Here is a 27209-nt window from a genome sequence, read left to right as displayed (position 1 = left end):
TGCTCCATAGAAATGGAGTTTTGGTGGAAATTACTTAAGGTGGTAAATTGGCTTGTCCTACATTGATTTGGTGGGAAGTTTTGAAAGGGTTTATAAGGCTTAGGGTGAGATACTTGGGGTGTGCCCCAAGGGGTACCCAAGTGTTTTAGAGGGAGAGGTTATGGGCAAAATGGGCTAGACCCATTGGACCCAAAAATCACCACACACACGCGCCGTCCGGTCGGGCTGGCCTGGGCTTGGGCACGGGTGTGTGGTGTGGCTTCTAATCTTTTTGGGCCAAAAACATTTGAATTTTATTTTATTTTTTATTAAAATAAAATCCATAATTCAAATTAAATTGGTTTGAATTTTTTGTTCATCCAAACAGGGCCCTTCCCGTTTTCAAACAGAATTAAACTGTTTTGGATTTATTGCTCATCCAAACAGAGCCCTTCCCGTTTTCAAACAGAATTAAACTGTTTTGGATTTATTGCTCATCCAAACAGAGCCCTTCCCGTTTCTATCTGTTTGAATAAACAGATTCAAATCTGTTTAAATTTGAATCTAACAGGTTTCATACCTGTTCAATTCAAATCCAAAAGCCATCTTTACATCTATAAATAGACTAGCCTCCCATTTGGATTTAATTCCAATTTTTCGTACTCCATACTCTGCAAATTATATTCTTCATCTTGCTGCATTTTATTTCCGAAAGAAAGAGTGTAAACACTTAGTGTGTTCGTAAGGCAAACAATTTGTAGTACTGCTATTGTTTGTGGTAGATCAATTCATCCTGGGAGATAGACGTCCATATTCTGAAAGCACCGTGGAGAGGACGAATCTGTCTTAAGGACACAGTGTTAAACACTGGACTTGATCAGAAAAATTATTCACATAAATTAACCAAGTAAGTTGTTTAATTTAATTCTGTTTTTATTTGTTTATTTAATCAGATTTTAATTTTGTTTTTGTAACAAAATAAAATCTGTGGTTTTATTTATTTATTTTTTATTTTGAGTTTGATTTTTATAATCAAACATATTCTCTCATTTTCTCTATTTCTTTTATTCTTGTTGTTGTTTTGTACACAACAGAATTAAATCTTTTTTAATACAGTGAAGATTGTCCTACAATTTATACACATGCATAGTAAGTATATTATGCTAATTTATTATATAGAAAATGGGCCGTAGGATTACAGGAGAAACAATCCTACCCATTGCACGAAGTGTATATGAAGATTCAAAGCCCACCCAGCGTTGTTATATAGATTTTACTTACTTTTTTATGGAATTGTTATTATTTTTCCAATGTACCACGTACATGCTCCGTGTTTACCACATAGAGGAATTAATTAAGCAAATATGATTAAAATTTTTACTTAATTAATTCCTTTTGATGTCATCCATTAGGACGTGAGTATTCAATTTTGTAGGTACATTCAAATTTTTTTATCAAAAAAAGTTGAAAATTTAAATTTATAGTATAGATTTAAACTTTGTATTTTTTGGCAAAGAGGTTAAAAGCAGTTTTTTAACTTTTAATTTTTTTTTAGATCATATCACCTTTTTACTTTTTTACATTATTTTTCAACAAAAGCCAAAAAAAAAAAAAAAAATCAAAAAGTTAATTTTTGACCTACCTCCCAAAACAACTTGGTATAAGTTACACGTACAATACACATTTCATATTTTGAGCATTTTGATGAATATGTTTTTTGGGTATATTAGCATTGCTGCAAACGAAGTCTTCCACATTCCGGCCCCGTTTGGGAACAAGCTAATTTAAGCTCCGTTTGGGAAGAAAAAAGTCAGGCTTTTTTGGCTAAAATAGTCACAAAAAACAAAATAGGCTATTTTAGCCACAAAAAACAAAACATCAAATCCAACCCATAATCATTACAATCCTCTCTCACAAAAAAACCTAAAAAGCCAAAAAGCCCTTCCCAAACCAGGCTAAAATAGCCCAGGCTAAAATAGTCAAAAAGCCAAAAAGCCAACCCACTTCCCAAACGGAGGCTTAGTAACTTTTTGGCTATTTGGCTAAAATATGAGCTAAAAAAAATTAGTATGTTTAAGATGAGCCTCCGTTTGGGAAGTGGGTTGGCTTTTTGGCTTTTTTGGCTATTTTAGCCTGGGCTTAAAAGCTTGGTTTGGGAAGGGCTTTTTGGCTTTTTGGCTTTTTTGAGTTTTTTTGTGAGAGAAGAATGTAATGATTATGGGTTGGATGTGATGTTTTGTTTGTTATGGCTAAAATAGCCTATTTTGTCTTTTGTGGCTAAAATAGCCAAAAAAGCCCAAGAATCAACTTGCCAAACAGAGGCTTTTTAGCTTTTTATGAAAAGATGTGCAAAAGTAAAGAGAAAAGATAATTTTTGACTTTTTGGTATGAATTGTTGATTTTTTGACTTTTTTAATAACTTTTTGACTTTTTGACTAAACTGGCCCCCCAAACGAGGCCTCAAGCATATTGCAAAATCGAATTGGAGCTGATGTTTTGAATCAGTCAAAATTATAAGTAGTTTAAGAATGTTTTTATGAAGCAAATTTTTCAGCATATTTGAACATTTAAAACAAAAATAAGCTAGGGCACAACATTCCATAAATTAGTAGTACACTACACGTCTACATATAGTCTCCCGTTCATAAAACACTTCAAACAACTCATGACTTGGCAACCCATAAAAGCCAGACAAACCAAATACATAGGTGGTAATAAAACAATAATAATGAACCACCAAGGTCTATGACTGTGGCCTTCAAAGCCATTTCTCTTCAATCAATTAATTAGCAAACACCATTAGTCTTCTTCCTACTGAGGACAAACCTTTTCCAAGCATCAGTGATCTCCCTCTGCAGCTCAAGATCAGTTTTCTTGACAACTGACTCTTGGACTACAGCCATCTTGGCACTAACCCTTGCAGGGAGGCTATCCAGCTCGAGCAAGACTTTCTGGATGTCACTAACAAGGCGCTCTGCAAGGGTGCGCGAGAAGTCTTCCCTAATGACAACTCGCAGCACGGTTATGTGTTGGGCGTCGGGGGGCATGGTGTAGGCGGGGACGATCCATCCAAAGCGGCGCAACAAGTCTGACACTTCGAACTCGTTGTGACAGCTGTTGTCTTTCAGTGAGAAGGCCACTAGTGGGACTCCATTGTCCTTGGACACTATGTCGAACCGTCCTGTCTTCTCCAATCCTTCTTTAAGCATCATTGCATTTTCTTGGCAATTCTCCATTATGTTCTTGTATCCCTGCAGGTAAGTATACAAAATTATGAATACAAACGAACAAATTAAAGAACCAAAAACAAAATGTTTCATTTTGGAATTTGGGTGTGTTGCAAAGCAAATATCACCAGATACACTTACCATACTCCTTTAATTTCACAATAAAAGGAACGCAATTTCACGGTTTTCACCATTAACTTTGAACATATTCGTGGAGCAAAAAACAAAGTGTACTAACAAAACACATTCTAACCATAGTGTAGTATACGTTGGGTTAAAATAGAATAATGTTATTTATATTATATCCTTGGAGATGCTCTGATGAAATGAAATTGATATATCAATTCCATATGCAAAATGAAGAGGTTCAAAATCCAGTGATCAATCCCGTGCACTAAACATTTTGAGGTTGTAATTGATATTAGCCTCATGCTGATTGTAAAACTAAGGACTTTTTCAAATTCCTTCTTCCATGAAACATGGAAGGACATTATCCACTAGCAAAAGCTATGTATTTCAAGCTATATATGAGATTCATTTAATATTCAAGAGGGAGCTCACCTCAAAACCCAAGCGAATGAGTTGATAGTACTGAGCAATTACTTGACTAGAACCTGAAAATTTAAAACCAAACCAATATATAAATGCACATCTTAAAGAGATACATAATACATAACCCAATTATAAGCCGCAGCCAATTATATATAACAGGGCAAATTACCTTAATAGTTTTTTACATTTTGTCTCTCGTGTCACTTTGGTCCCAACAATTTTAATTGGTTCGATTTTAACCATTAATTTTAGATTTTGTGTCAATTTGATCCAATTAATAATATCATTTTTTTAAAAAAAAATTATTTTAAAAGCATGGCACGTGCCCCGCTAATCAGCGCATTAACAACAGTAATTCATTAGATCAAATTGAGATAAAATCATAAATTTAGAGTTAAAAATGAACCACTTGAAATTACGGAAACCAAAATGATGCAAGGATCAAAACATTGTGGCTCGGCAGTGTAATTTGGCCAATAGCGCTTGAAGGAATGAATTAGAAGCAAGTAGGAAGGAAGGAAGGAAGGAAGGTGTACCTTTGGAGAAGTTGAGGGTAAAAGTGGGTTGATCAGCTCCAAGATAGTTGATATGAAAGATGAGTTCATCAGGCAAGTTCTCTTTGCTCCTCCAAATGCACCAACCAATACCTGCATACACAAGTCCATACTTGTGTCCGCTAACATTTATACTCTTCACCAGTTCCAGCCTGAAATCCCACTCCAGCTCCGGGTACAAGAATGGTGCTATGAATCCACCACTTGCTGCATCTACATGTATTGGTGTATCCCATCTACATACATGCATGCAATTCATTCTTCTTAAGAAAAAAAAAATTATATAATCTCTATCTACTAGTACTAGTAGTTAGTGAGTGTATAAATATGTTCGAAATGTGTACCCTGTTTGTTTGTTCTTCTCTGTCAAGAGGTCATTCAAGAGCTTAACGTCCTCGAATTCTCCATTTAGTGTGGAACCCAAAATAGCAGCAACACAGATAGTGTTCTCATCAACCATCTCCACAGCCTTAGTTGGGTCCATCACATAGTACCCTTCCCTCAGCTTCACCTCCTTCAACTCCACTTCAAAATACCTTGCAAATTTCTCCCAACACACCTATATTCACACACACACCATACTCATATTACTTGTATTAATCACTTGAGCTGAGCATAAATTAGCTAGTTGAACATGAAGTACAATGTGACCTATCAGTCAAAACTTTTTGTAAAGACAAAAAACACTTTCAGAAATGACATTTGTGAAAGAACCAAGCTCGTCTCCAGTTGTGTAATTCACGTTGATCAGATAATCATAACCACATGATCAAATCACATTTATTTTAAAACAAAAAAATGGGTAACAAGTTTTTAGACTAGACCATCCATTATTTTTACTGAAATCCTCCTAACTCGGAAAATTGTCCATATTTTTATCCAGAATGTGTTTTTGTAGTAGAGATTGAATTAGTATAGTGTAGAGTTTATATATGTATAGAATGAATATAAGCCATTGATTGCTATTTCTAGATTGAATTCTCAGTATGTAGTATTGCTGATATTTTTAAAATATATCTGCCCTCATTATTTTATAATTTGAAAATGAACTGTTAGATATAACATAATTGACCAATCCAAGATATACTCCTACAAGTATTGGGAGTTTGAATATATTGACCATGCTCGAAAGGTTATAAATCGATTGATAAGTCCAATCACTACACAAAATTAAAGTTTTAGGGACCAAAATTTAGGGATAAAATTATTTTTTAAGAACCAAATATTTTTATTGCTAAAAGTGTCATTATTATATTTTTAGCAATGAAAATTAAACATCAGTGATGAATCATTATCTTTTTGGGACCAAATTTTGTCCTTAAAAATCTATATTTATTAATGACATTTTCAAAATTCTGTCGCTAAAAGCTTTATTTTTTGACTTTTTGGGACGACCTTTTAACGACTATCCTCATTATCATAAAAATTGGTCCTTAAATGTCTTTGATTTCGAGCAGCAATGCATCATGCGTGTATATATAATATGTGAATGTAGTAGTTGTACCTGAACATTGGCACCGGTGACAATGTTGGGATTATCATAGGGTTTGCCAAGAGCTTTCATCTTGTTCTGCCACTTTCTCTTGAATGCTAAACCAGCCAGCATTATTGCCTCCGATGATCCAACTGTTCCCACTCCTACTGCAGCCTCTCCGTCTCCCAGTGGTGCATGAAATAAATCTGCTATCATGTTTACACACCGGTTCTGCATTCATTCATGCATACAGTTAATTAATTAATTGAAACAATTTGTCACCTGTGCAGGATTATATTTTGACCTACAGTCACGAACCCAAGATAAAGACAGTCACGAAATCACTATCCAATTTCAACATTTTACAAGTTGTCTTTTTTATTTTTTAATCGGTGAAAGTTTGTGGTTTGTTGTTAGATTAGGCCTATTGGAAGAGTTAAAACTCACACCCCCATACACCTTGTAAGAAAATCTTATCTTTCCATTTCTCTCTTAAGAGTAGAACCAAATCTCCCTTTAAAAAAAACTTAATAGCCAAAAGGCTTAGCAGCCAACTAAGTTAGAGCCCTTGATTCATTTTACAAGTAGTCTATCAACTAGTCCTCCATCTTGTTTATACATTTTTAAACTCTCTGCATAAAATATATTTTTATGATTAGTCAAAAATAGTAAGTTCGAATGAGGTGAGGTTGGTACAATCTTTTACTGTGAGTCATTATTTTAGACTAATAAATGTTGTATTTTATTCACACAAACATATATCAAGACAAACAAATTTTTTACTTTTTGAAAATTAAAAGAATAAATTTTTTTTTTACTTAATTTCTTACTATATCATCTTTTTATTAATTTCTCCCACCTTCATGATTGTAATTTTGGTTACGTTGCTATTTTATTCTTGGAAAAATTTAGAGACAAAAAATAAATCTAATGAATTTATATTCGGTCATTGTTTTTTATATTTATTTATTAATATACTATAGGGTAATGTTAAGCGTGTATCATATGCAAGTTATTATATTCATGGAGTTGATTACCACAAATGTCATAATTCAATATTATGGGAACTATAACTAAAAAAAATTATAATCAAACACACATAAGATACAATAAAAAAGCTCTTGAACTATAATTAAAGTAATATTATAATCAATATCACAATAAATAATAATTGACAATACAATATATATAAGTAAATCATAACTAACATTTCAACATATCATAATATAAAAATTGTAACTAAAATGCATATACACACCATATAATTTTCTATAGATATACATATATAAATCGTAACTAAAATGTATATACACACCATATAATTTTCTATATATATATATGTATATTAAAAAAAATGAGATGCCCACTAAACTTGCTTGTTCAATGTAGACAAATTTCGTGCAAAAATTATAGTGATTCCAAATAAATTGTCAAATATCCTATACAAAACTTGTACGGAAAGTCCTATATATAATTAGGGTAAATTACACTTTACCTTCTTCAATTATTATTTTTTTTCACCTTATTATTTCAAACTAAAAATTAATATAATGTACCCTTCAACAATCTTTTAAAAATTTATTATAAATATAGGGAGCAACTTGCCTCCATTCCTTAATCGAATTGGACGGTGTTGTTCGGTCCGTGGGGGATCACCATGCGTCCCGTTTTGATAATCCGAACCGTTGAATATGTAGAATTCGTCGAGTACTATATGCTTATAAAAAAATCACATTGATCGGATATCGATAGCTATGAGATCAAATCATTTTTTTGTCAACCATTAATTTGTTCACCATCCATTTTTTTTATTATACAAAACTGATTTGATCACATATCCATCGATATCTGATCAACGTGATTTTTTACAAGCATATAGTACTCGACGAGTTTTGCATATTCAACGGTTTGGATTATCAAAATGGAACCCGTGGTACATCCTTGCGAGCAGTGGCGAAGTTAGAAATTCAATGTAGAGGGGGGCACACATTAATCACAACATTGAATTTTTTTTCCCCATAATAAGTAACAACGAGATATTATTAAACTTATACATTTTTATTTTTATTTTCATTTTTATTACAATTATTCTGAGATTTACATTAATGTGACTTATAAATCCACAATCAATAACTAAATTCTATGAACCAAATTATCAATAAATTTAATCCTATCAACTTAAAAAAAGTGTCGCACTATGTGAAGAAATAAGCAACTAAACAAATTTCATAATAAATGAATTATCAATTGATTCAATTATTGCTTTGACCTACCAATTAAAAGTGTACAAGAATAATCAAAATAATAAAATAGAGAATTTTAAAAATTTTAAAAAAGCAAAAGGTTTAAATATTGAAAGTTTAGGAGCGGCACATGACCCCTCTAGGCCTTAGCTAGCTCCGCTGCTGCCCACGGGTCGAACAGCACCGTTCAATCTGATTAAAGACTAGAGGTAAGCTGCTCCCTAAATATAATATGTGTATATCTCACATGCATATTTTTTGGGGGGTCTATTTTGTTAATAAAATGAAGATATAAAAGTTAGATTAAAAATTTCTAGAAGATGAACGAATACATTATATTAATTTTTAATTTGGAAGAATAAAATAAAAAATAATAATAATTGAGAAAGGTAGAGCCTAATTTGACCATATAACTATTATGTATAATACTTAAAAATTTACGATGGTTTGCTGTGAGCACTTTTTCATAAGTTATGTTACGACTCTTAAATAATTTATTAAATTTTTATCAAATTTTTTACAAAGATATTAAATCCACACGTATAAATTTATGTGAATCTCCCACTACTAAATAAAGGGGCATTTTTTTATAAGGGTATGGCTTCTGTCCAGTTCGGGATCAGATTGGACCGTGCTGTTGGGCCCGTAGGGGCCCACCACGGGTCCCGTTTTGATAATCTAAACCGTTCAATGTGTAGAACTCGTCGAGTACTATATGTCTGTAAAAAATCATGTTGATCGGATATCGATAGCTATATGATCAAATTAGTTTCGTATTAAAAAAATTGGACGGTGAACAAATTAACGGTTGACAAAAAACTGTTTTGATCACATGGCTATCGATATCCGATCAACGTAATTTTTTACAGGCTTATAGTACTCGACGATTTCTACACATTGAACAGTTCAGATTATCAAAACGGGACCCGTGGTGGGCCCCCACGGGCTCAACAACACGGTCCAGTCCAATCCCGGACTTCTGACTGGACAGAAGCCATACCCTTTTTATAAATCTCTTTTCATCTACTTATATTTTATTTAATTCATATTATTTTTTTATATTCTAATAAGTCCTATGAGTGACATAGTTACCAAAATACTCCTAATAATATTCACATTTACAATGTGAATGTTTCGTGATGTGAATGTTCACACTGTCAATGTGAAGTGAATATTTATATTGTAAAATATAAATGTTCACATCACCAAATTATTAACCATTCAAAAAATATTTGTAAGGACAGAAATATTCATACAATACTTTAAATATGAAAATTAAAATTTAATAGATCAAATATTTAAATAATAAAACTTATTAGAATATAAAAATATTTTATAAATTAATTAAGATATAAACACTTAAAAAAAAATTCTAATAAGTCTCCCTTAATTAATTTTTTTTATAAATTACTTAGTTGGTATAGAATTTTGCTTTTTCCATTGGATCCCCAGATCCGTAGACTGATCAATGGTGAGTACACTTCTGTCTGACACCCTAAATAAAGCATTCGATAATTAGATAACAGGTGTCCTTTGTTTTTTTGTTACATCAAAAATAGAAGTGAACATCCTCTCCTCACACTTCTTCCTTCCACTTCTTTCTTGTAGGGTTATTGGGCCTACTTTTAAGTTTAATTTTAATAATTCTAACCATTTATATTTTAAAATTTATTTAGTATATCATACCTGTAAAAAATTAAGTTGATCGGATATAAGAAAATATGTGTTCAGAGAACTGTTTATTAAATTTAAAAAAAAAATAATTTTTAGTTCGATTTTTCCGAACATATATTTTTTGATATCCGATCAACTTAATTTTTTTACAGGTATGATATACTGAACAAATCTTAAATTATGAACAGTTCAAATAATCAAAATTAGACCTAAAAGTAGGTCCAATAACCCTACAAATAAGAAATAATGCAAATAAAAAATAATGCTAGAAGCGGATCCTTGCTCCAAAAGTAGATGACAGGCCCTCTTTGTTTTTTACGTAGTCGGATAGAATAAGGATCCTCCTTACTCTCTCCACTTGTTCCCTCCTCAGCACGGTCAAGAAAATTAATGGCTCAAATCACTTTATTAAAAAAGTTAAAATAGTGACACGGTTTTTGTTCGTATACTATTCGAGTCGGTCAACAATAAATGAAGGCCCCGTTTGTTTTTCTGGGCAAATTACACACAATAGTTCTTATAATTTGGAATTCGTGTCAATTTAATTCTTGACTAAAATTATGACACTTTCATCATGACTTTTCAATTATGAAACATTTGATCTTGAAATTTTAATCTTGTTTCAAATAATGGCAAATTGAATATATTATTGTTTAATTTTAAGAAATAAAATCGTCAATTTAATAATATATAAACTAATTTGATATAAATAAATATCAAACAAATATTTTTAATTTTTAAAAAATTATTTTTATCCACCAATGATAAAATTATGTAAAATTGATAAAAGTTAATAAAAATTATATGATTAATTTTTAAAAATTAATTTTACATAATTATCATCCAAACACATAATAAAATTTAATTTGGTAAAAAAAAAAAATAAATGTCTAAAAAATTTATCAATTTTACATAATTTTATTTTTAGTGGGTAGAAATAATTTTTAAAAATTCAAAAATATTTCTTTGACATTTATTTTTGTCAAATTAGTTTATATTTTATCAAATTGACGATTTTACCCTTGAAAAATCTAATGATATCTTCAATTGTCCTTATTTGGAACAAAATTCAAAATTCAGGTTCCAATATGTCACAATTAAAAAATCAGGGACCAAAATGACACAAATCCCAAACTAAAGGGACTATTAGTGTAATTCCCCCTTTTTTTTAATTTTTATTTTTTTTATAACTTTTTAAACTAAAATAGTTAATAAAAATAAAATAAATCAAAATAATTAATAAAATAAAATGTTATATCTAAACTATAATTAGTTTATTTTTTTCTCTCACAATTATCAAATTAACTAAAAAAAAAAATCAATTATCCAAAATATAGCCTTTTTAGCTATACTAAAATATCAAAAAGTCAATTAAAATAGCTAAGTTTCTAAACGAGGGGTAAAAAAATCTAGGAAAATCTTGTATCAGAAATTGACGTAATTTTATTATAAAATTTATAATATTAGTCATAAAATGAGTAACTTTATCACAAATTAGTATATAAAATATTTAAATTTTTGTAATTTATGTAACAAAAGTACAAAAATTTGTAACTTAATTACAATATTTTTTATTATTCTAATTTATGACGAGATTATGCATTTTGTAATTGATATTAAAAAAATTTATAATAAAATTATGTCAATTTATAATAGGGTACATATCGGATTTCCCTACCGTCTAATATTACAATTTCTAAATATAAAATAGTGGGATCTATAGTTTTGAGTAAAGTTATTATAAATTTTTAAATATAAAGTCTATATTATTGAACTAATCATATTTAAGATTAAAAACGAGTCGAGTCGAGTTAAGAGATAAATAATTTAAAATTAGTTTCATAAATTAATGAGGATAAAATTTTATCCAAATTTGACATATTTATATAATATAACTAATTAATTTCGAAAGAATTTTTAACAAATCAAATACCAATCGAGTTTGAATAATTCAATTTTTTAGTAAGCATATAAACTTATCAAACTAAATAAACATATAAACTCTTCAAATTTATCTTGAAAACTTGACAAATTTAAAATTATATTTATATTTGAATCGTACATATAACAAATTAATCTTAAACAAATTTTTAATTAGTCAAACTCAAATATTTTGATTCATTCACATCTCTAATCATATGTCTGTTTTATTCCATCTACTTTCTACCGGCCAACAACTAAAAGTCCAAATTTCATTTATTTAATTTTCCCTCGAAAGTGAATGGTAGATCGCAAGTTTTTCTGTTTCCTTCTCGATGAAAGAATTTAATTTAATACCATAATAATTATTTATTTTTTTATTTTTTAAATATAAGATTAAAAAAATTAGTATGTTTAGAATAATTTTTTAATTTTTTATAAAAAATAATATCTAAAATATAGGGGTGTTTTTGGATGTTCTAAAAAAGTGTATTTTTTTAACTTTTAATAAAAAAAAATGTGTAGAAAAATAGAAAAAAAATGAGTAGAAAAATAGAAAGGAAATATTAATAGATGTGGATTGATATGACCTAAATAAGAGTATGTATACAAAAAAAGTAAACTTTTTAGTGCATACCAAACACCTATTAAGTCTAATTGATTATCAAAATAAATACTTTAAATAATCAAATCTTAAACAATGAAATAGACCCAAAAATCAAAAAAAAAAAAAAAAAAAAAAACAAAACAAAAAAGGCAAGTAGGGCAAAAGGGGATATCAAAAAAGAGCAAGTGGGGCAAAAGGGGACATGGATGGTGCTGTAGACTCACAAAAAGGCCAAAAAAAAGGGAGGTGGGTGGCCAAGGAAAAAAGCTTATTAAACAAAAACGGCTAAACGACAAAATATTATTATATTTAGGCTATTTTAGATGATTAAAAGTTATCTTTTAATTTTTAATTCGTTTTGAATCATATCATTTCATTATATTTTTTATATATTTTTTTAAAAAAATAAAGAAATAAAAAAATTAACTCTTAATCATTATCTCAAAACAACCATTAGTTGTTATTATGCAAAGAAAATGTTTGAAATCCTTAAAAAATATCTATAATTTTATCTATAATAATGTGATGAGATATGTATTAATTTTTAATTAAAATGTTTGAGGACCACAATTTTTGTGGCTACAATAGCTCAAGACTGTCAAAACAGCGTCATTTTGGCATATTTTGCACTTAAAATGACGTCGTTTTGACAATTTTAAACCATTATGACCATAAAAATTGTGGTCCTTTAGCCTTACTGTTTATCAATATCTTTGTAAATGAATCTGTGAACATAAATGTAACCGCCTCAATCAATGTAACGGCCTCGATCATTACAGTTGGAGAAGGCAAAAATGACAAACCAAAAATGCATTATTACGCTCTAGCCACCATTCCCACCTAACTTCATAATTATTGTATATATGTACTAGTCGTATGCATGAATTAAAAAAAAAAAAAAAAAAATTAAGAATAATGATAAACAGAAATATATATGAGTTATTTAAGTGGCAAGGTTTTTTTTTTTTTTTTCCTTCGTGTGTGTGTTAAACTCTAATCTTTATTTCAAGTCTTATGTTCTTCTTAATGTGATTTTTACATAAGCACTAAGGTCCGTTTGTTTAGGGTTATAGGGAGGAGATTGTGATTGATAGTGAGGTGAGACTACTATATAGGGTGTTTGTTTTGAGAGATAAGGAGAGGATTCATAATCCCTTGGTATTAGTAAAGGTCTTGGAAGGGGGATTGGGAAGGAGGAGGTAGAGATGGTATTAGAAAAATAGTGAGGAGATTAAATTTTTTTTTATTGGGAATTTTTTTTAAAATATTAATGTTTAATTTTTTATATTTTTTTTATTTATTTTATTATTTTATATAAAAATAATTTAACAATTCATCACTATTAATCCCTTCCATTCTACCTCTGAAAACAAACGGGCCTTAAGAGATTTTTTAGAAAGAGTTTGGTTTTTCTCATATTGAAATTCTAACTTAAGAGAATATTTAAATTTAGTAGGCCCATTGTGAGATCGTTTAATTTTTAGTGTCTCTCAAATAAATCATTTGTAAAAAATATTAAGTTGATCGAAAAATGCCTATTTTTTAAAATCATAATTGCCATCAAAATTTGTAAAAACAAATATAATCTAGATATGTGACTATTAATATTCAATCAACTTGATTCATATGAATGATCTATTTAAAAAATACTAAATATTGAACGACTTCCATCATCCAAATAGATCTCAAATGACCCAATAATAGTTCTTGGACTAATGCTATCTATCAATTAACATCTCTTATGTTGTCTTTTGTAATACTAATATAAAATTGATTAATATAATGTCTAGATCAATAATTATCAAATTAGAATAAATTTGCATAAAAATTACTAATTTTGTGTTTAGTTCATAAATTTAATTTTTCTAATATATAATTCCTTCACTAGTAAAGCTCTCGCACACTTGATTGAGTAAATCTTGGGTATAATGTTAGACTATCAATCAATTAAAATTTTCATAGTATGATAATAAAAACTACACAATAGGGTAGGTGGGGATAAAAAAATGTCATCTGATTTTATTTAATTTTTTTTAGCAATGGATGAGATCGTATGCATAATAACCATTACAATTAAGGATTGATGTGGGTATAGTATCATATGATATACGCAACGTGATGGGAACCGTGAATAAACTTAGTTGGCCACCACATTTTTTTTAAGATTTAATCCTTAGGGAGGTCATAAATTCAACTAATCTAAGGAAAATTAAATTAAAAGAGTACAAATATTTTAAGTGCTTTGTCAAAAAAAAAAAAAAAAAAAAGATAGAAAAAATTTCTTCCATAGATGTTAATTTAACAATTAACATATAATATTTTTTGATCAAACTATCTATTATTGATTGATTCATTTATTTCTAGTCTAATAGATCTGCGGTTTCAACTCGAACCAACCAAGTTTTGTTGCCTTAATTCGATTTACTTACAGTGCATGATTAGTTGTTGTCTTGGATTAATGATAATAATTAAATTGATTTAAATTATGTTAATACACACCTCTACTATTACAATTTTTTGCTTCATCGTTTGACTTTTTAGCCAACATACTATATATATATATATATATATATTTTGTGTGACTTGTTCTATCAGCCCCAAATATCTTTATTAGAGTTTGTCGGCATAAGATTTGAAGCAAGGTAAAGGATAAAGCATTTTCTTCTTAGTAATTCCCATTAATTGAAAATCTTGACTTATATATATCTTTACATGATTCTACATCCACACATATGTTGGTCCCCACTTTAATGAAATCAATTGGCCCCTTGTCCTGTTAACTTAAATTGATTAGCTGTCTTGTTTTCTAACTTCATTCCATCCACTCTTTCCTCTTTATTAAAAACCAAATTATCAATGTCCTTAAATCTCTTTTTTTCAAGTGATAGCAATTCTCTAGCATTTCTTTTTTCAAGTGAAGTTCAAAGTGTACCCTAACTCCATGTACATGATTCATGACTAATTTTACTGTTCGATAACACTAATGATTTTTATCAAATGTGACGTGAATGTGAGATGATGGATGACAATCATTTGTCCACCATTAGTGTCCCATTAGGTAAAAGAAAAATGATTCAGTGCTCTAAAATAGGAACACTAATGCCATCTCATCTCTAATGAGTTTGCAGTGTAAGAAGAAAAAAAAAAGCTAAACTATCACATCAGTGGTGGGATCCACATAGTGTCACATCATTAGTGATGTATTAATGGTGTTAAATTAGTGATCTGAAGTATTTTTCTTTAAGTAAAAAGTGCACTTCGCTTTTACTTTGAACCATTTTTAAATGGCATCTTGATAACATACAACTCCATTTTATTAAAAACAATATTCCAATTTGGTTGTCTTTTTTACACCTAATTTATGTTAATTTTTCTTTTGAGGGATAACTGGTGTGGAAGGTTTGGCAAGGCAATGCAAACTAGCTAGATTTGATAAGATATATATATATATATATATATATTTTTTTTTAAACAAAAAAACTTAGCGGCATTCTCCATTGTTAAAATGAGCAACAAAGATCAACAAGGCATCAAAAACTTTTTCTTTCATTTCTTTTTTCCCCCTTTACTTGGGGTGATTTAGAAAGTTGGTTCTAATTTTTTTGACTTTTTAATTTTTTTTATATGAGAGATAATGTGATTCAAAATAGATTAACAATTGATTTTTTAACTTGTTCCCAAATGACAATATTATTTTATTTATATTATAATTGTTTTTGGGGATACCGTCACCTTTTTTAAGGGTTGGAACCAAGTGCAACTATCCATAAATTCATAGAGATAGTAATTTGCAAACATATAATCTATCTATCTATCTATATATATATATATATATGAGATTATCTTCTCTACAGTGTCCACTGGACTGTGCTATTCGGGTCATGGGCTCATTACAAATGTCGTTTTGATAATTTTAATTGTTTATTTTTTAAATCATGTATAGATTTATCTATGAAAAAAATATGTCGATCCGATAACCGAAGCTATATTAGTTTATAACATTTATTTGCAAAAAAATAAAATAAAAAATTGAATGATAAATATTATTTGAAAACTACACCATTCATTTTGAGCAAGGATCTTCTAGAGTTTTTTTTTTTCCTAAAGTTTCCTAGAGTGGTGTGTTGTATGGTTGAGATTTAATGACAAGTCACATCAATTTTTTAGCATTAAACCTCACCCATACAACACACAACTTTAGGAAAAAAAAACTCTAGAGGATCCTTGGTGATTCATTTTTGGAGAGATATATGTAATAAACTAATATGACTACAGTTATCGAATCCACTTGATTTTTTTTATGTATGATCTATACATTGTGGTTTAAAAAATGAATGATTTGAATTATAGAGAAGGGACTCGTGATAGACTTGACAGGCCTAAACCACACGGTCCAGTGTGGACCGGAGACAACAATTGCCAAAAAAAAAATATATCTAAAATAATGTGCTAATAATATTTATGATAATGGTGAAAGTTTTAATCAAAAAATAAAGGGATCGCAAAAATCACCTCCTTAAATATTAATTTTTTTTTAATTTTTTTTATCTGATATCATTAAATTCATAATTAAACGACCCCATCTATGATGTGATCCACCATTCAAGGCTTCAATTGGGTTCACGTACCGGGCAGTCTCACCTTTAAATTATTAAATATTATATTTAACTTTCAGTTAATATTTAACTTCAATTGGGTTCATAAAACAAGCTAGTCTCACCTTTGAATTATTAAATAATTAATGATTCATTTATCGAATTTATTTAGTCTTTATTTGTCTAAATGAGTCTCTTTTTAAGAAAAGACTTGTGCAAAGGCGATTCTTTATGAAAAGAGAGTCATTCAGAAAAATTCAAATTAAATAAATTTGATAGATGTAACGGTATTATTATTAACATAATATTAAAATGAGCACAGTAGAGAAATAGACTATTATAGAGGGCAAGGTCTTGGCTGTAATTATGATCTGCTTGGTCATGAATTAATCGTAGACCATTATAGAGGGCAAGGTCTTGGTTGTAATTATGATCTACATGGTCATGAATTAATCGTCATTATTTTTTAAGAATAGAACATAATATTTTGTGAAAATGTAAAATTTGATCAGAGTATAAGTATGGGCTCACGTGTACAAAAACATTCTACCGCTGAAATAAAAAACACATCTAAAAAAAAAAAAACATTTATTTGAGAAATTAAATATTTCAAATTCTACGAATTAAACTAATTGCTCATTTGGAAAGTGACTTTTTTTAATTAAAATATGAGATGACAGTGTCTAAGAATAACTTTTGAACTTTTTATAAAATATATATAAATATAAAAAAATGAAAAAATATTACTTTTTTTTAATATGATATATTTATTTATTAATTAAAATTTTGACTTTCCAATATCAGCTTAAATGTTTCAAATTCTATAATAGTACAAGAATAACATATAGGGATAATTTGGAAACTGATGAAAAGTTAATTTTTTTTGACTTTTTAAGTTTTTTACACAAAAAAACTACAAAAAAGTCACAAAAAAACTAATTACCAAATTTTTTTTTTTACCAATTTTCTAAAACATCACATAATAGATAGATGAATAAAAGCAAAACTCAAACATCAAAGCAAAGCATAGAGGGTGCGTTTGTTTGGACGGACTAGATAAGGAGAGATTGTAATTCATTGAACTATTAGTCCTAGGATATATTATCCCGGGACTATTTGGTTGGACTAAATTTGTATCCTATGTTTGTTTAGTCATGAGATTAGATGTTTGGATTGGACTATTTTTAATTATCCAATATTTGTTTGGGATATTATGGAGTACGATAAATGCTCAAATGACTATTTTATCCTTTTCAATTATTTACTAAGTAATAGCAATATTAAACATAACTTTAATATTTTAATTATTTTTAACTAGATTAAATAAAAATTTGTTTTATTTTATTTTTTGCACAATATTTTAATATTTTAGTTTATTATTTTCAATTAAATTAAATTTATAATTTATAATTTTTATTTAATATATAATTTTAAATTAACGACAATAAAAAATAATTTTATTTAATATATAAATTAAATTTTCAACAACACTAAAAAAATTTAATTTATAGGACCATAATTTATAATTTATTATTTTTAAATAAATTTAATTTATAATTTATATTTTTTATTTAATATATAATTTTAAATTAACAACACTAAAAAAATAATTTAATTTAATATGTAAATTTAATTTTTTAACAACACTAAAAAATTAATTTATAAGGTCATAATTTATAATTTATTATTTTTAATTAAATTTAATTTATAATTTATAATTTATAGTTAAAAAATTTTATTTAATATATAATTTGAAATTAACAACACTAAAAAAATAATTTATAAATGTTCAAAAGACTATTTTATCATTTGCTAATTGTTTGCTAAGTAATAACATGGAAGGTAAAATAGACATTTTACAAAATAATCCTATGGGATACCAATCCTATACTTTTTATCCCACCCTCCTCCATGGGATAAGATAGTCTCATATTTGTGGGACTAATAGTCTGGAAAAACTATTAATCTAAAACAAAAAAAAATGAAACAAACATTAAATTATTAATCCGATGAGACTAATAATCCAATCTCACCCTCTAATCATTCGAAACAAACACACGCCCAGAGTATTTTTAAGGCAACTTAGAGGTGCCGGTCAATCTTGCGTGAACCAGTTGTATTGGTCAGGTGAGAGATAAATGTCCACAAAACAATAGTCCTATTATAAAGGAAAAAGACCTACACCCCCTTCCCCGTGACCTCTCTTGCTCTTATTGGTTAAATTATTTATTTATTTATTTTTTTCAATCACCACACGTCACGTGTATGTGAAGGAGTAGGGTGGTGATTGGAGGAAGTCTCTATCAAAGTCCTATTTTAAATAGGAAAATATTTGATAGTTCAAAATTTTATGATTCAAATGGTTCAAATTTATCAAAACGACGTCGTTTTACACTTATTTACACTTAAAACAATGTCATTTTGAGTAATTTGAACAATTTGAACCACAAAATTTTAGACTACCTAATATTATTGTTTTAAATATCTTGGTCCACCATACGAATATACATAGCTAAGGTTTCTAAGGTTTATGTATCGTAATATGCAAGTCATAAATATTATTATATTCTTATATAACAATAAATAAACAAATATACTCCAAAAAAAAAAAAAAAAAAAAAAAGCACTTGCAATTATCTTTTTTATATACCTTTCCTAGGCTGGGCTTGCCTCCTGGGAGGTCTAATCTGATCCATTGCGTTTATTTTTGAATTCTTTTTTTGATAATTTAAATTATTTATATTTTAAGATTTGTTGAGTATATTATTTCCGTAAAACAGATACTATCTATTCGAATCATTTTTCTGACTATCCATTTTTTTAGATAAAAATGATTTGAATACATAGTATCCGTTATCAGATCGATCGACGTGATTGTTTACAGAAATAATATACTCAACAAACCTTAAAATATGAATAGTTTTGATTATCAAAAAGGGTCTAGCTTGTCTCAAGTTGAGATCAAGACTGGACCCGTCCAGTTCGGCCCATGGGGCCCATTTTTTGGGTCCGTTTTGATAATCCGAACCGTTTAATGTGTAGAAATCGTCGAGTACTACATGCCTGTAAAAAATTACGTTGATCGGATATCAATAGCTATGTGATCAAATTAGTTTTGTATAAAAAAAATGGACGGTGAAACAATTAACGGTTGATAAAAAATTATTTTGTTCACATAACTATCGATATCCGATCAACGTGATTTTTTATAAGTATATAGTATTTTATGAGTTCTACACATTGAACGGTTCAAATTATCAAAACGGGACTCGTGGTGACCCCACGGATCCAACAGTACGATCCAATCCGATCTTAAAGTGAACCAAAGCCACTGCCTATCAAAAATGAGTTCAAAAGTGAACTCAATGAACCAAACTAAATCGGACTATTTCAAATTTAGACCGGAGACGGTCCGGACACCTTTTCTAATATTCATTGGCATTAAATAGGAGTAAATTACACACTCGTGATGTCAGGAAAAACATATTTATATTCATTAAAAAAATTTATAATTTTAATTATTAATATTTATGAATTTTTGATGACTTCTAAATTATTTTTTAAAATCTCCCTCTGTGATATTTTTTTAATAATATTTTAAAAAGTCAATAATTGACTAATTAAATCACATTAGTTTTTTTAATTTTTTTACTTGTCTTTCTATAATAAATAAAAAAATTCAATTTATAAATCATAAACAACACAACCTTAAATGTGGCATAATATATATATATATATATATGTAAATTATGAGAGAGATATATATATATATATATATGATGTATGTATGTATGTGTAAATTGTAATGTATGGTGTAAGAAATAAAAAAAAGGGAGGGCATGCCTGGAGTTCGGTGGTGACAGGGTACTCATCCATATCGACATAGTTCTTGTTAATGGAAGCCATAATGAGCTTATCGCACTCTGGCTCCATCCACGTTGTCACGAACGACGCCAAATTTAGCCTTGGATTCCCATCCAGCATCAACTCGTCATTTATTATCTGCGATGCCGCTTCCTTTGGTATTGAATTTTCCGGCATTTTGAACCTGCATGTATGTATATTTTTTCATATTATTATTATTAACCATTCAATATATTTATTCAAAAAAATAAGAAAAAAAGAAAAATAGAGAGATCAGATCAGATCAGACGATGATAATGAAACTACCTAGGAAGCGGTGTTCGGACGTATCGAGAAGCGAAGGTTGAGTGGACGGATACATCGCTCGCCCCCGATGTTGTCTTTGACAGAACCATCTTCAACGACTGATAGATCTACAAACAAATACCAGATACCAGAAGAGAGAGAGAGATGAATTGTTTCGAGAAGAGACCAAAACCAGTACGTCTCTATTTATAACAGCTTTAGATTAGTGGAAGAGGCGAAACTTACTCAATAAGTGATGATGTTGTGATTTGGTGAGAAGTGTGAACAATTGAGAGGTGATTGAGACCCACCCTCCATTCATACGTGAGGATTAGTAATTGGGGAGATGGAAAAAAAAGAAAAAAAAGAAAAAATTGGCCAATCAGAGGAGGTCGTGGGAGTCATTTCCTGTGGGATCCGGATTTTTTCCATTCAGAATTTTATTTTGAAACATAGAGAACAGCGAGGAGCATCATCCCTAAAAATTCAAAAAAAAAAAACAAAAAAAAAAGAGAGCATGATTTTATGATTGGTGAGAGACAAGGAATTTTTGGGTGTTTGCGGATAACCCTTACGTGATACCTTTTTTTAATTATAATAAATTTAACAGAATGATTTATTACATTTAAGTGTTTAAGAAATAATAAAAAAAATATATTTATTTATAATTGAAAAAAAAATATCACTTAACAATGACATATCAGATAGTACCCTCCAACATATAAAAATTTTTGGCGAGAAACCTAGTTCCATTGCACTCTAGTACGCCCAAAACATTTGTCCTGACCGAAAGTACAGGGGCAAGTTTATAGGCATAATTGTGGCGCAAAAAGTATGTTTGACATATATACGGGGATAGGGGAGCTCCAAATGAATTGAGCTGTGTTGAGTTTGATTGAACTTGAACTTGACTCATTTAGTTTTCGTTTGGAGAGTGAGTTAGTTTTTTAATTTTTTTGACTATTTTAATTTAGGTTTAAAAGTTTGGTTTGGGAAGGACTTTTTAACTTTTTAATTTTTTTGAATTTTTTTGTGAGTGAAGAATGTAATGATTATGGGTTGGATGTGATGTTTTGTTTGTTATGGCTAAAATAGCCTATTTTGTTTTTTGTGGCTAAAATAGCCAAAAAAAACCTGCAAACCCACTTGCCAAACACAGGTTAAACTCGTTTATTAAGTTAAAATTTGACTTGATAAGAAATTGAGCTTGGGTTCAAGTTTGGCATGATTTGTTAATATTAATAAAACTCGAACTCGAACTCGTCTCGTCTCGGCTCGGCTCGACTCAACTCGGCTCGATAATTTTTTTTAATATTATTTATATTATTTAATATAAAAATAATATATTTATTATATAATCTAAATAAAAATAAATGAGTCAAACTTAACGAGTTGAGTTTATACGTGTTTAAGCTTGACTCGTTTACTAAACAAGTCTAATATTCGAACTCAAACTCAGCTAATTGATCTGAGTCAAGTCGAGCATGTTCATAAATAACTCGGTTCATTTGTAATCCTAAAAATAGAGAATTTGCGGTCACGTAGTCAATTTTGTTGTTGTTGCACGTTTTGTAAGGCACATATTTATTATTTTTTAAAAAATATTAAGTGAAGTATGTATGTAAAATATTAAATTAATCAAATATTAATAATTTTTTCATCAAATTATATTTATATGTTAAAAACTAATAATAACTGCAATTTTTAATATTAAATTTATTTAATTTTTATGTGTACATTTTATTTAATAATTTTATAAAAATAAACCATTTTATTTAAATAATCAAAAGTAAGACCGAGATAAGCTCCGTAACACGCGTAGTAGTGATTTCAAATCCTATAATATGTGGGGAAGGTAGTGTTGGGTAGGGCCAAGACAGAAAAATATTAGTTGATTTAAAGGTGTTACATCACGATATTTCTTACTAATTATAAAATATTATATTTTTTTATTTTTTTAATTATTTAATATAAAATTATAAATTTTAGTTCTTTCAGAAATCACGACACAGCTTGAGCACTACGCGATAGTGCCCCGGTTGCAACCAATAACTTCTGCCCATACAGGGAAGGTAGTGTGGGGTAGGGTAATTGTGGACGGTTGCTCCCTACTTCTCACAATAATTAATTTAATACCTACCGCCCCCAGTAACATATCCAATTTGGCACTTTTTTTATTTATTTTTTATTTTTTATTTATTTTGGGAAGTGTCCTTTTATTTGTACTTGGCTAAATTATACTTTGCACTCTTGTATTTTATATAAAATTTTATTTTAGTCTTTACACATCAAATTGTGACACTTAACTCCTGTACTTTTAGTCAAGTGTCACATTGGTCCTTCTGTTAATAGTGAGACTAGTAGAAGTTGTCCTTTAGGGAGCTAAGTGTCGCAATTTTAATGTGTAGGAACTAAAGTGAAATTTTGTGTAAAGTACAAGGGTGCAAAGTGTAATTTATCCTCACATATTTTTCATGTGACTAACCTCTGATAACAATGATGCTAACAGATGGGCCAAAGTGACACTTGGCCAAAAGTACAGGGAGTTAAGTGTCACAATTTAATGTGTAGGGATAAAAATGAAATTTGATGTAAAGTATAAGGGTGCAAAGTGTAATTTATCCATTATTTTTTTTCGTAAAGTTTATAATGATAATCTAACTTATTTTGGTAATATAGTTAAAAGTTAGTTTTTTAATTTTTAAATTTTTTTGAGTTATATTATTTTTTATACTTTTTTTAAAAAAATTAAAAAAATTAAAGATAAAAAGTCAACTTTTAAATTCTTATTTGTATTTTTTTCTTCTTATTTTTTTGAGATTTACGTATAGATCCTAATAGGTGAACTTATTGTCTAATATGTCTTATAATAATTAATGATATTTTTTATAAAAGATTATCAAAAAAGTCACTAATGATTAATTTTCAGCGACAATTTAAAATTTTTATTACAAAAAACGTTATTAATTTTCAACTTTCAACCACAGTTTAAAAATTGTCACAAAAAAGTCACTAATTTTTAACTTTCAGCGATAGTTTCAAAATTTTGTCACAAAAAATGTCACTAATTATAAAATTTAGCGATAATTTATAAAAATCATGATAAAAAAAGTCATTAATTGTCAATTTTTAATGATGTATGCAAAAATCGTCACAAAAAATCATTTTTAGCAAAAATTTTACTAGGACACTGGATATGAATTAAATCCAACTATTAAGACTTATTGATAATTTACAGTATTTATTTATTTTTGACTATTTTAGCAAACTAGCAGTTGATTTTTTTCCCCATTCCATTTGGTATTACTTACCATGGGGGCATATTTTGTGAATGACAACACGTGGCTAAGGTGACGCCAAAGTATCAGCCGAGGCGCCATGTGGCTTGGTCTTGATGCTGAGATGATCTCGGCTAGGCCAAGGCTATCTGCAGAGATATCGGAATCCGAGATAAATGGATATGGGACAAGAGTCTTGGAATAGGGGAGGATCTCAGTTTGGATAAAGATAAAGCTCTTAGGGAGTTTATCCCTATCTAGTTGAGAGTCTAGGATAAGCATTGAGCTTGAGTCCACTAAAGTGGGGCTTTTACAAAGATCAGGTCAGTGCTGGCTATAAAAACAGGGTACCCCCGTGGGTCTCAGGTATGTGTGATATACTATGAGCAGAAAGTTCTTTCTTGTGAGTTAAATACAATTTCTTATCTTTGAGAGATATTTGATTACTGACTTGAGCATTGGAGTGTCCCTAAGTGAACGAACCACCGCCGAATTCTTATCTTTCTATGACGGGTTGTTCGAGCTTAATCTATTCTGCCAGTGTTCTTCAGCTAAGTTCCCCCTTTGGTTGTGTGGTCAAAAATCAACACCCATAATTTGACGCCGTCTGTGGGAACGTAAGGAGAATAGATGGCCAACTATGGGCAAAAGGAAACGATCGAGGACGACGTCCCATGTGGGAGTGGTAAACATGCCGATCCTAACATCGAGGAAGAAAATCGTGATAAAGGAGCACAGGATCCAAACCTTGTGCAGAAGGACGTCGATAACGAGGGTAATGCCTCGAAGAAAGTAGGCCAAGAAGAGTATTACAACGAGAGTGACCTCTAGGTATGAAAAGATAGATGCTTGAGGAGGGACGACGAGATGAAGGAGATGGCCAACAAGTTGGCCAATCTACAATCGGTTGTCAACTTCATGATGCAGAACAATGTTATGCAACCACCATTCCTGTTGCAGAACACGCCGATGCTAGGGGCCAAGATTGATGCCCAGAAAGGGAGGTAAAAAGCAATCCCAGCAGTCCCTCAACATGACAAAGAGAAAGAATGTTCACATCGGTCTTCATGGGATGTCGAGCGAGCAGAGTCAGTGAAAGGTGAGTGTCAGAGGACACTTCATACCAAGGGAACTAATGTCAAAGAATATTGGCACATTCAGGGGAAGAGACTTTGTTTTGACACGGTGAATGAAGAGAGGTCCAAGAGGACACATAACGACATTGGGAGTAGCGTATCAAAAAGACTGAAATTCGTTGATAGCTGAGCTCCTGGTTGGACTAAGGAGGATTTGAGGGACTACCTCAAGAGGAAGCGGCAGAATGCCGAGGTCACATCCCTCATCAAGCCGAGAACACTGTTCTCAGTGGAGTTGGACAGGTTTGAGGCCCTAAAAGGTTCCACTTGCCGAGGTTCCAAATTTGTAACGGTAAATCCGATCCGAACTTTCATGTCGGCTTATATCTAAATTCAATGGCTTTGTATATCGGGAACAAATTGTTGTTGTGCAAGGTGTTCCCCTCATCCTTTAGGAAAATTGCATCGGATTGGTTTCACAAGTTACCGAAAGGAACAGTGAAGAGTTGGGAAGACCTGACCAAGATGCTTGTGGCCAGGTTCGTTACAAACAAGTTATGGCCACTAAGGGTAGACTCCCGATGGCTCTGAAAATTAGCGAGGGTGAAAGCCTTAAGGCTTATGCCAAAAGGTATTATGAGGTGTTCAATAGAATATCGGGATGTAACCAGGAGTTGGTGGTCGTGTCTTTTAAGAACGACCTGGAGGATGAATGCACGCCTTAGAAGTCGCTGACAAAAACTCTACCAAAGAGTATGAAGGAGCTCATGGCACGGATCGAGAAATATGCCAGAGCAGAAGAAGATACGCCAGGAACGAAGGCACCGAAGCAAGAGAAGAGAAATAGCTCGCCGAAGCAAGGCCAAGGTAATACTAGTTTTAACAGTCAAGAAATAGGACTAAGGGCTGCACAGGCAGCCACCACTCTGTTTCGGATCCTGGTTTATAAAGTTTTAGAAAGGATCAGGAACTAGCCGTATTATAGAGCGCTGGAGAAGATTCCTAGTGAGTTCATGAGAAGGAGCCTTGGAAAGCATTGTACTTATCATAATGAGAATGGGCACCTGACTCAGGAGTGTAGAGCCCTGAAGACGCGCTTGGAAGACTTGGTCAGACAAGGTCACTTGAGGGACCTAGTAGATGAGGCTAGAACGAGGGAAGAGCATGCAAGGCTTCCCCCGACACCAACGGCACCACCACCGGCACAACCGTAGCCAGTAGAACCTCGGGTGATCAATGTAATCCACTCAAAGGTTAATGAGAATGATATACGATGAGAGATCCAGAAGGTGAGACACTCATATCATGTGTGTCAGGTCTAGCAAAAGAGACCTAGGACAAATGAGTATCGGGGACCAATGGTGTCTTTTACTAAGACAGACCTAGACATGGTGCAGCATCCACATAATGATGCTTTGGTGGTGACCCTCAAGGTGAAAGAATACCGGGTAAGGCACATTCTGATTGACCAAGGCAGCTCTTATGACATCATGTATATCAAATGTTACAAGGAGCTTGACCTCCATCAAGATGATTTGGAGTAGTCTAACAGCCCAATGGTCGGGTTCAATAAAACGTCGACATGGCCCCTGGAAGCAATAAATTTTGAGGTGCAGGCAGACACTAGGAAGGTAAGCACAGAGTTTATAGTGATTGACACCCATTCCCCTTACAATGTTATCTTGGGAAGACCATGGTTGCACGCAATAAGGGTTGTTCTCTCAACACTGCACCAACTATTGCGATTTCCAACTGAACAGGGGATTGAGGTAGTTAGAGGTGATCAAGTGCAAGCAAATAATTACTTTATGGCAGCAATGAAATTTAACTACAGTGTGCGAGAGGCAGAAAAAGTAGAAGTCGAGGACGAGGACATAGAAG

General features: G+C 30.6%; 1 protein-coding gene across 1 annotated transcript; it reads right to left on the bottom strand.

Moving 5' to 3' along the window:
- Window positions 1-2510: 2510 nt before the first annotated feature.
- Window positions 2511-21867, bottom strand: LOC114272853 (glutamate decarboxylase). The gene is made up of 9 exons (XM_028214551.2): window positions 21686-21867; window positions 21221-21452; window positions 20996-21102; window positions 20669-20873; window positions 5817-6017; window positions 4657-4871; window positions 4295-4548; window positions 3768-3820; window positions 2511-3230 (listed from the first exon to the last, which is right to left on the bottom strand). Exons 3-9 carry the CDS (start codon window positions 21082-21084, stop codon window positions 2766-2768), a joined length of 1482 nt encoding a protein of 493 aa, XP_028070352.2. The 5' UTR covers window positions 21085-21102; window positions 21221-21452; window positions 21686-21867; the 3' UTR covers window positions 2511-2765.
- Between the last annotated feature and the right edge of the window lie 5342 nt (window positions 21868-27209).

This window comes from Camellia sinensis, chromosome 1 (assembly GCF_055761805.1).
Source record: "Camellia sinensis isolate YWXY chromosome 1, ASM5576180v1, whole genome shotgun sequence".
NCBI classification, from domain to species: Eukaryota; Viridiplantae; Streptophyta; class Magnoliopsida; order Ericales; family Theaceae; genus Camellia; species Camellia sinensis.
Note: the sequence above shows the minus strand (reverse complement) of the source record. Positions and strands in the feature narration are given on the sequence as shown.

What these genes read in the sequence shown, in the direction of transcription:
- LOC114272853 (XM_028214551.2), bottom strand. Translation starts at nt 21,084, where the DNA reads ATGGTTCTGTCAAAGACAACATCGGGGGCGAGCGATGTATCCGTCCAC. An exon ending in CTGTCACCACCGAACTCCAG is followed by an intron (nt 6,018 to 20,668) that starts GCATGCCCTCCC and finishes GAATGAATGCAG; the next exon opens with AACCGGTGTGTAAACATGAT. An exon ending in TCATTCGCTTGGGTTTTGAG is followed by an intron (nt 3,231 to 3,767) that starts GTGAGCTCCCTC and finishes ACTTACCTGCAG; the next exon opens with GGATACAAGAACATAATGGA.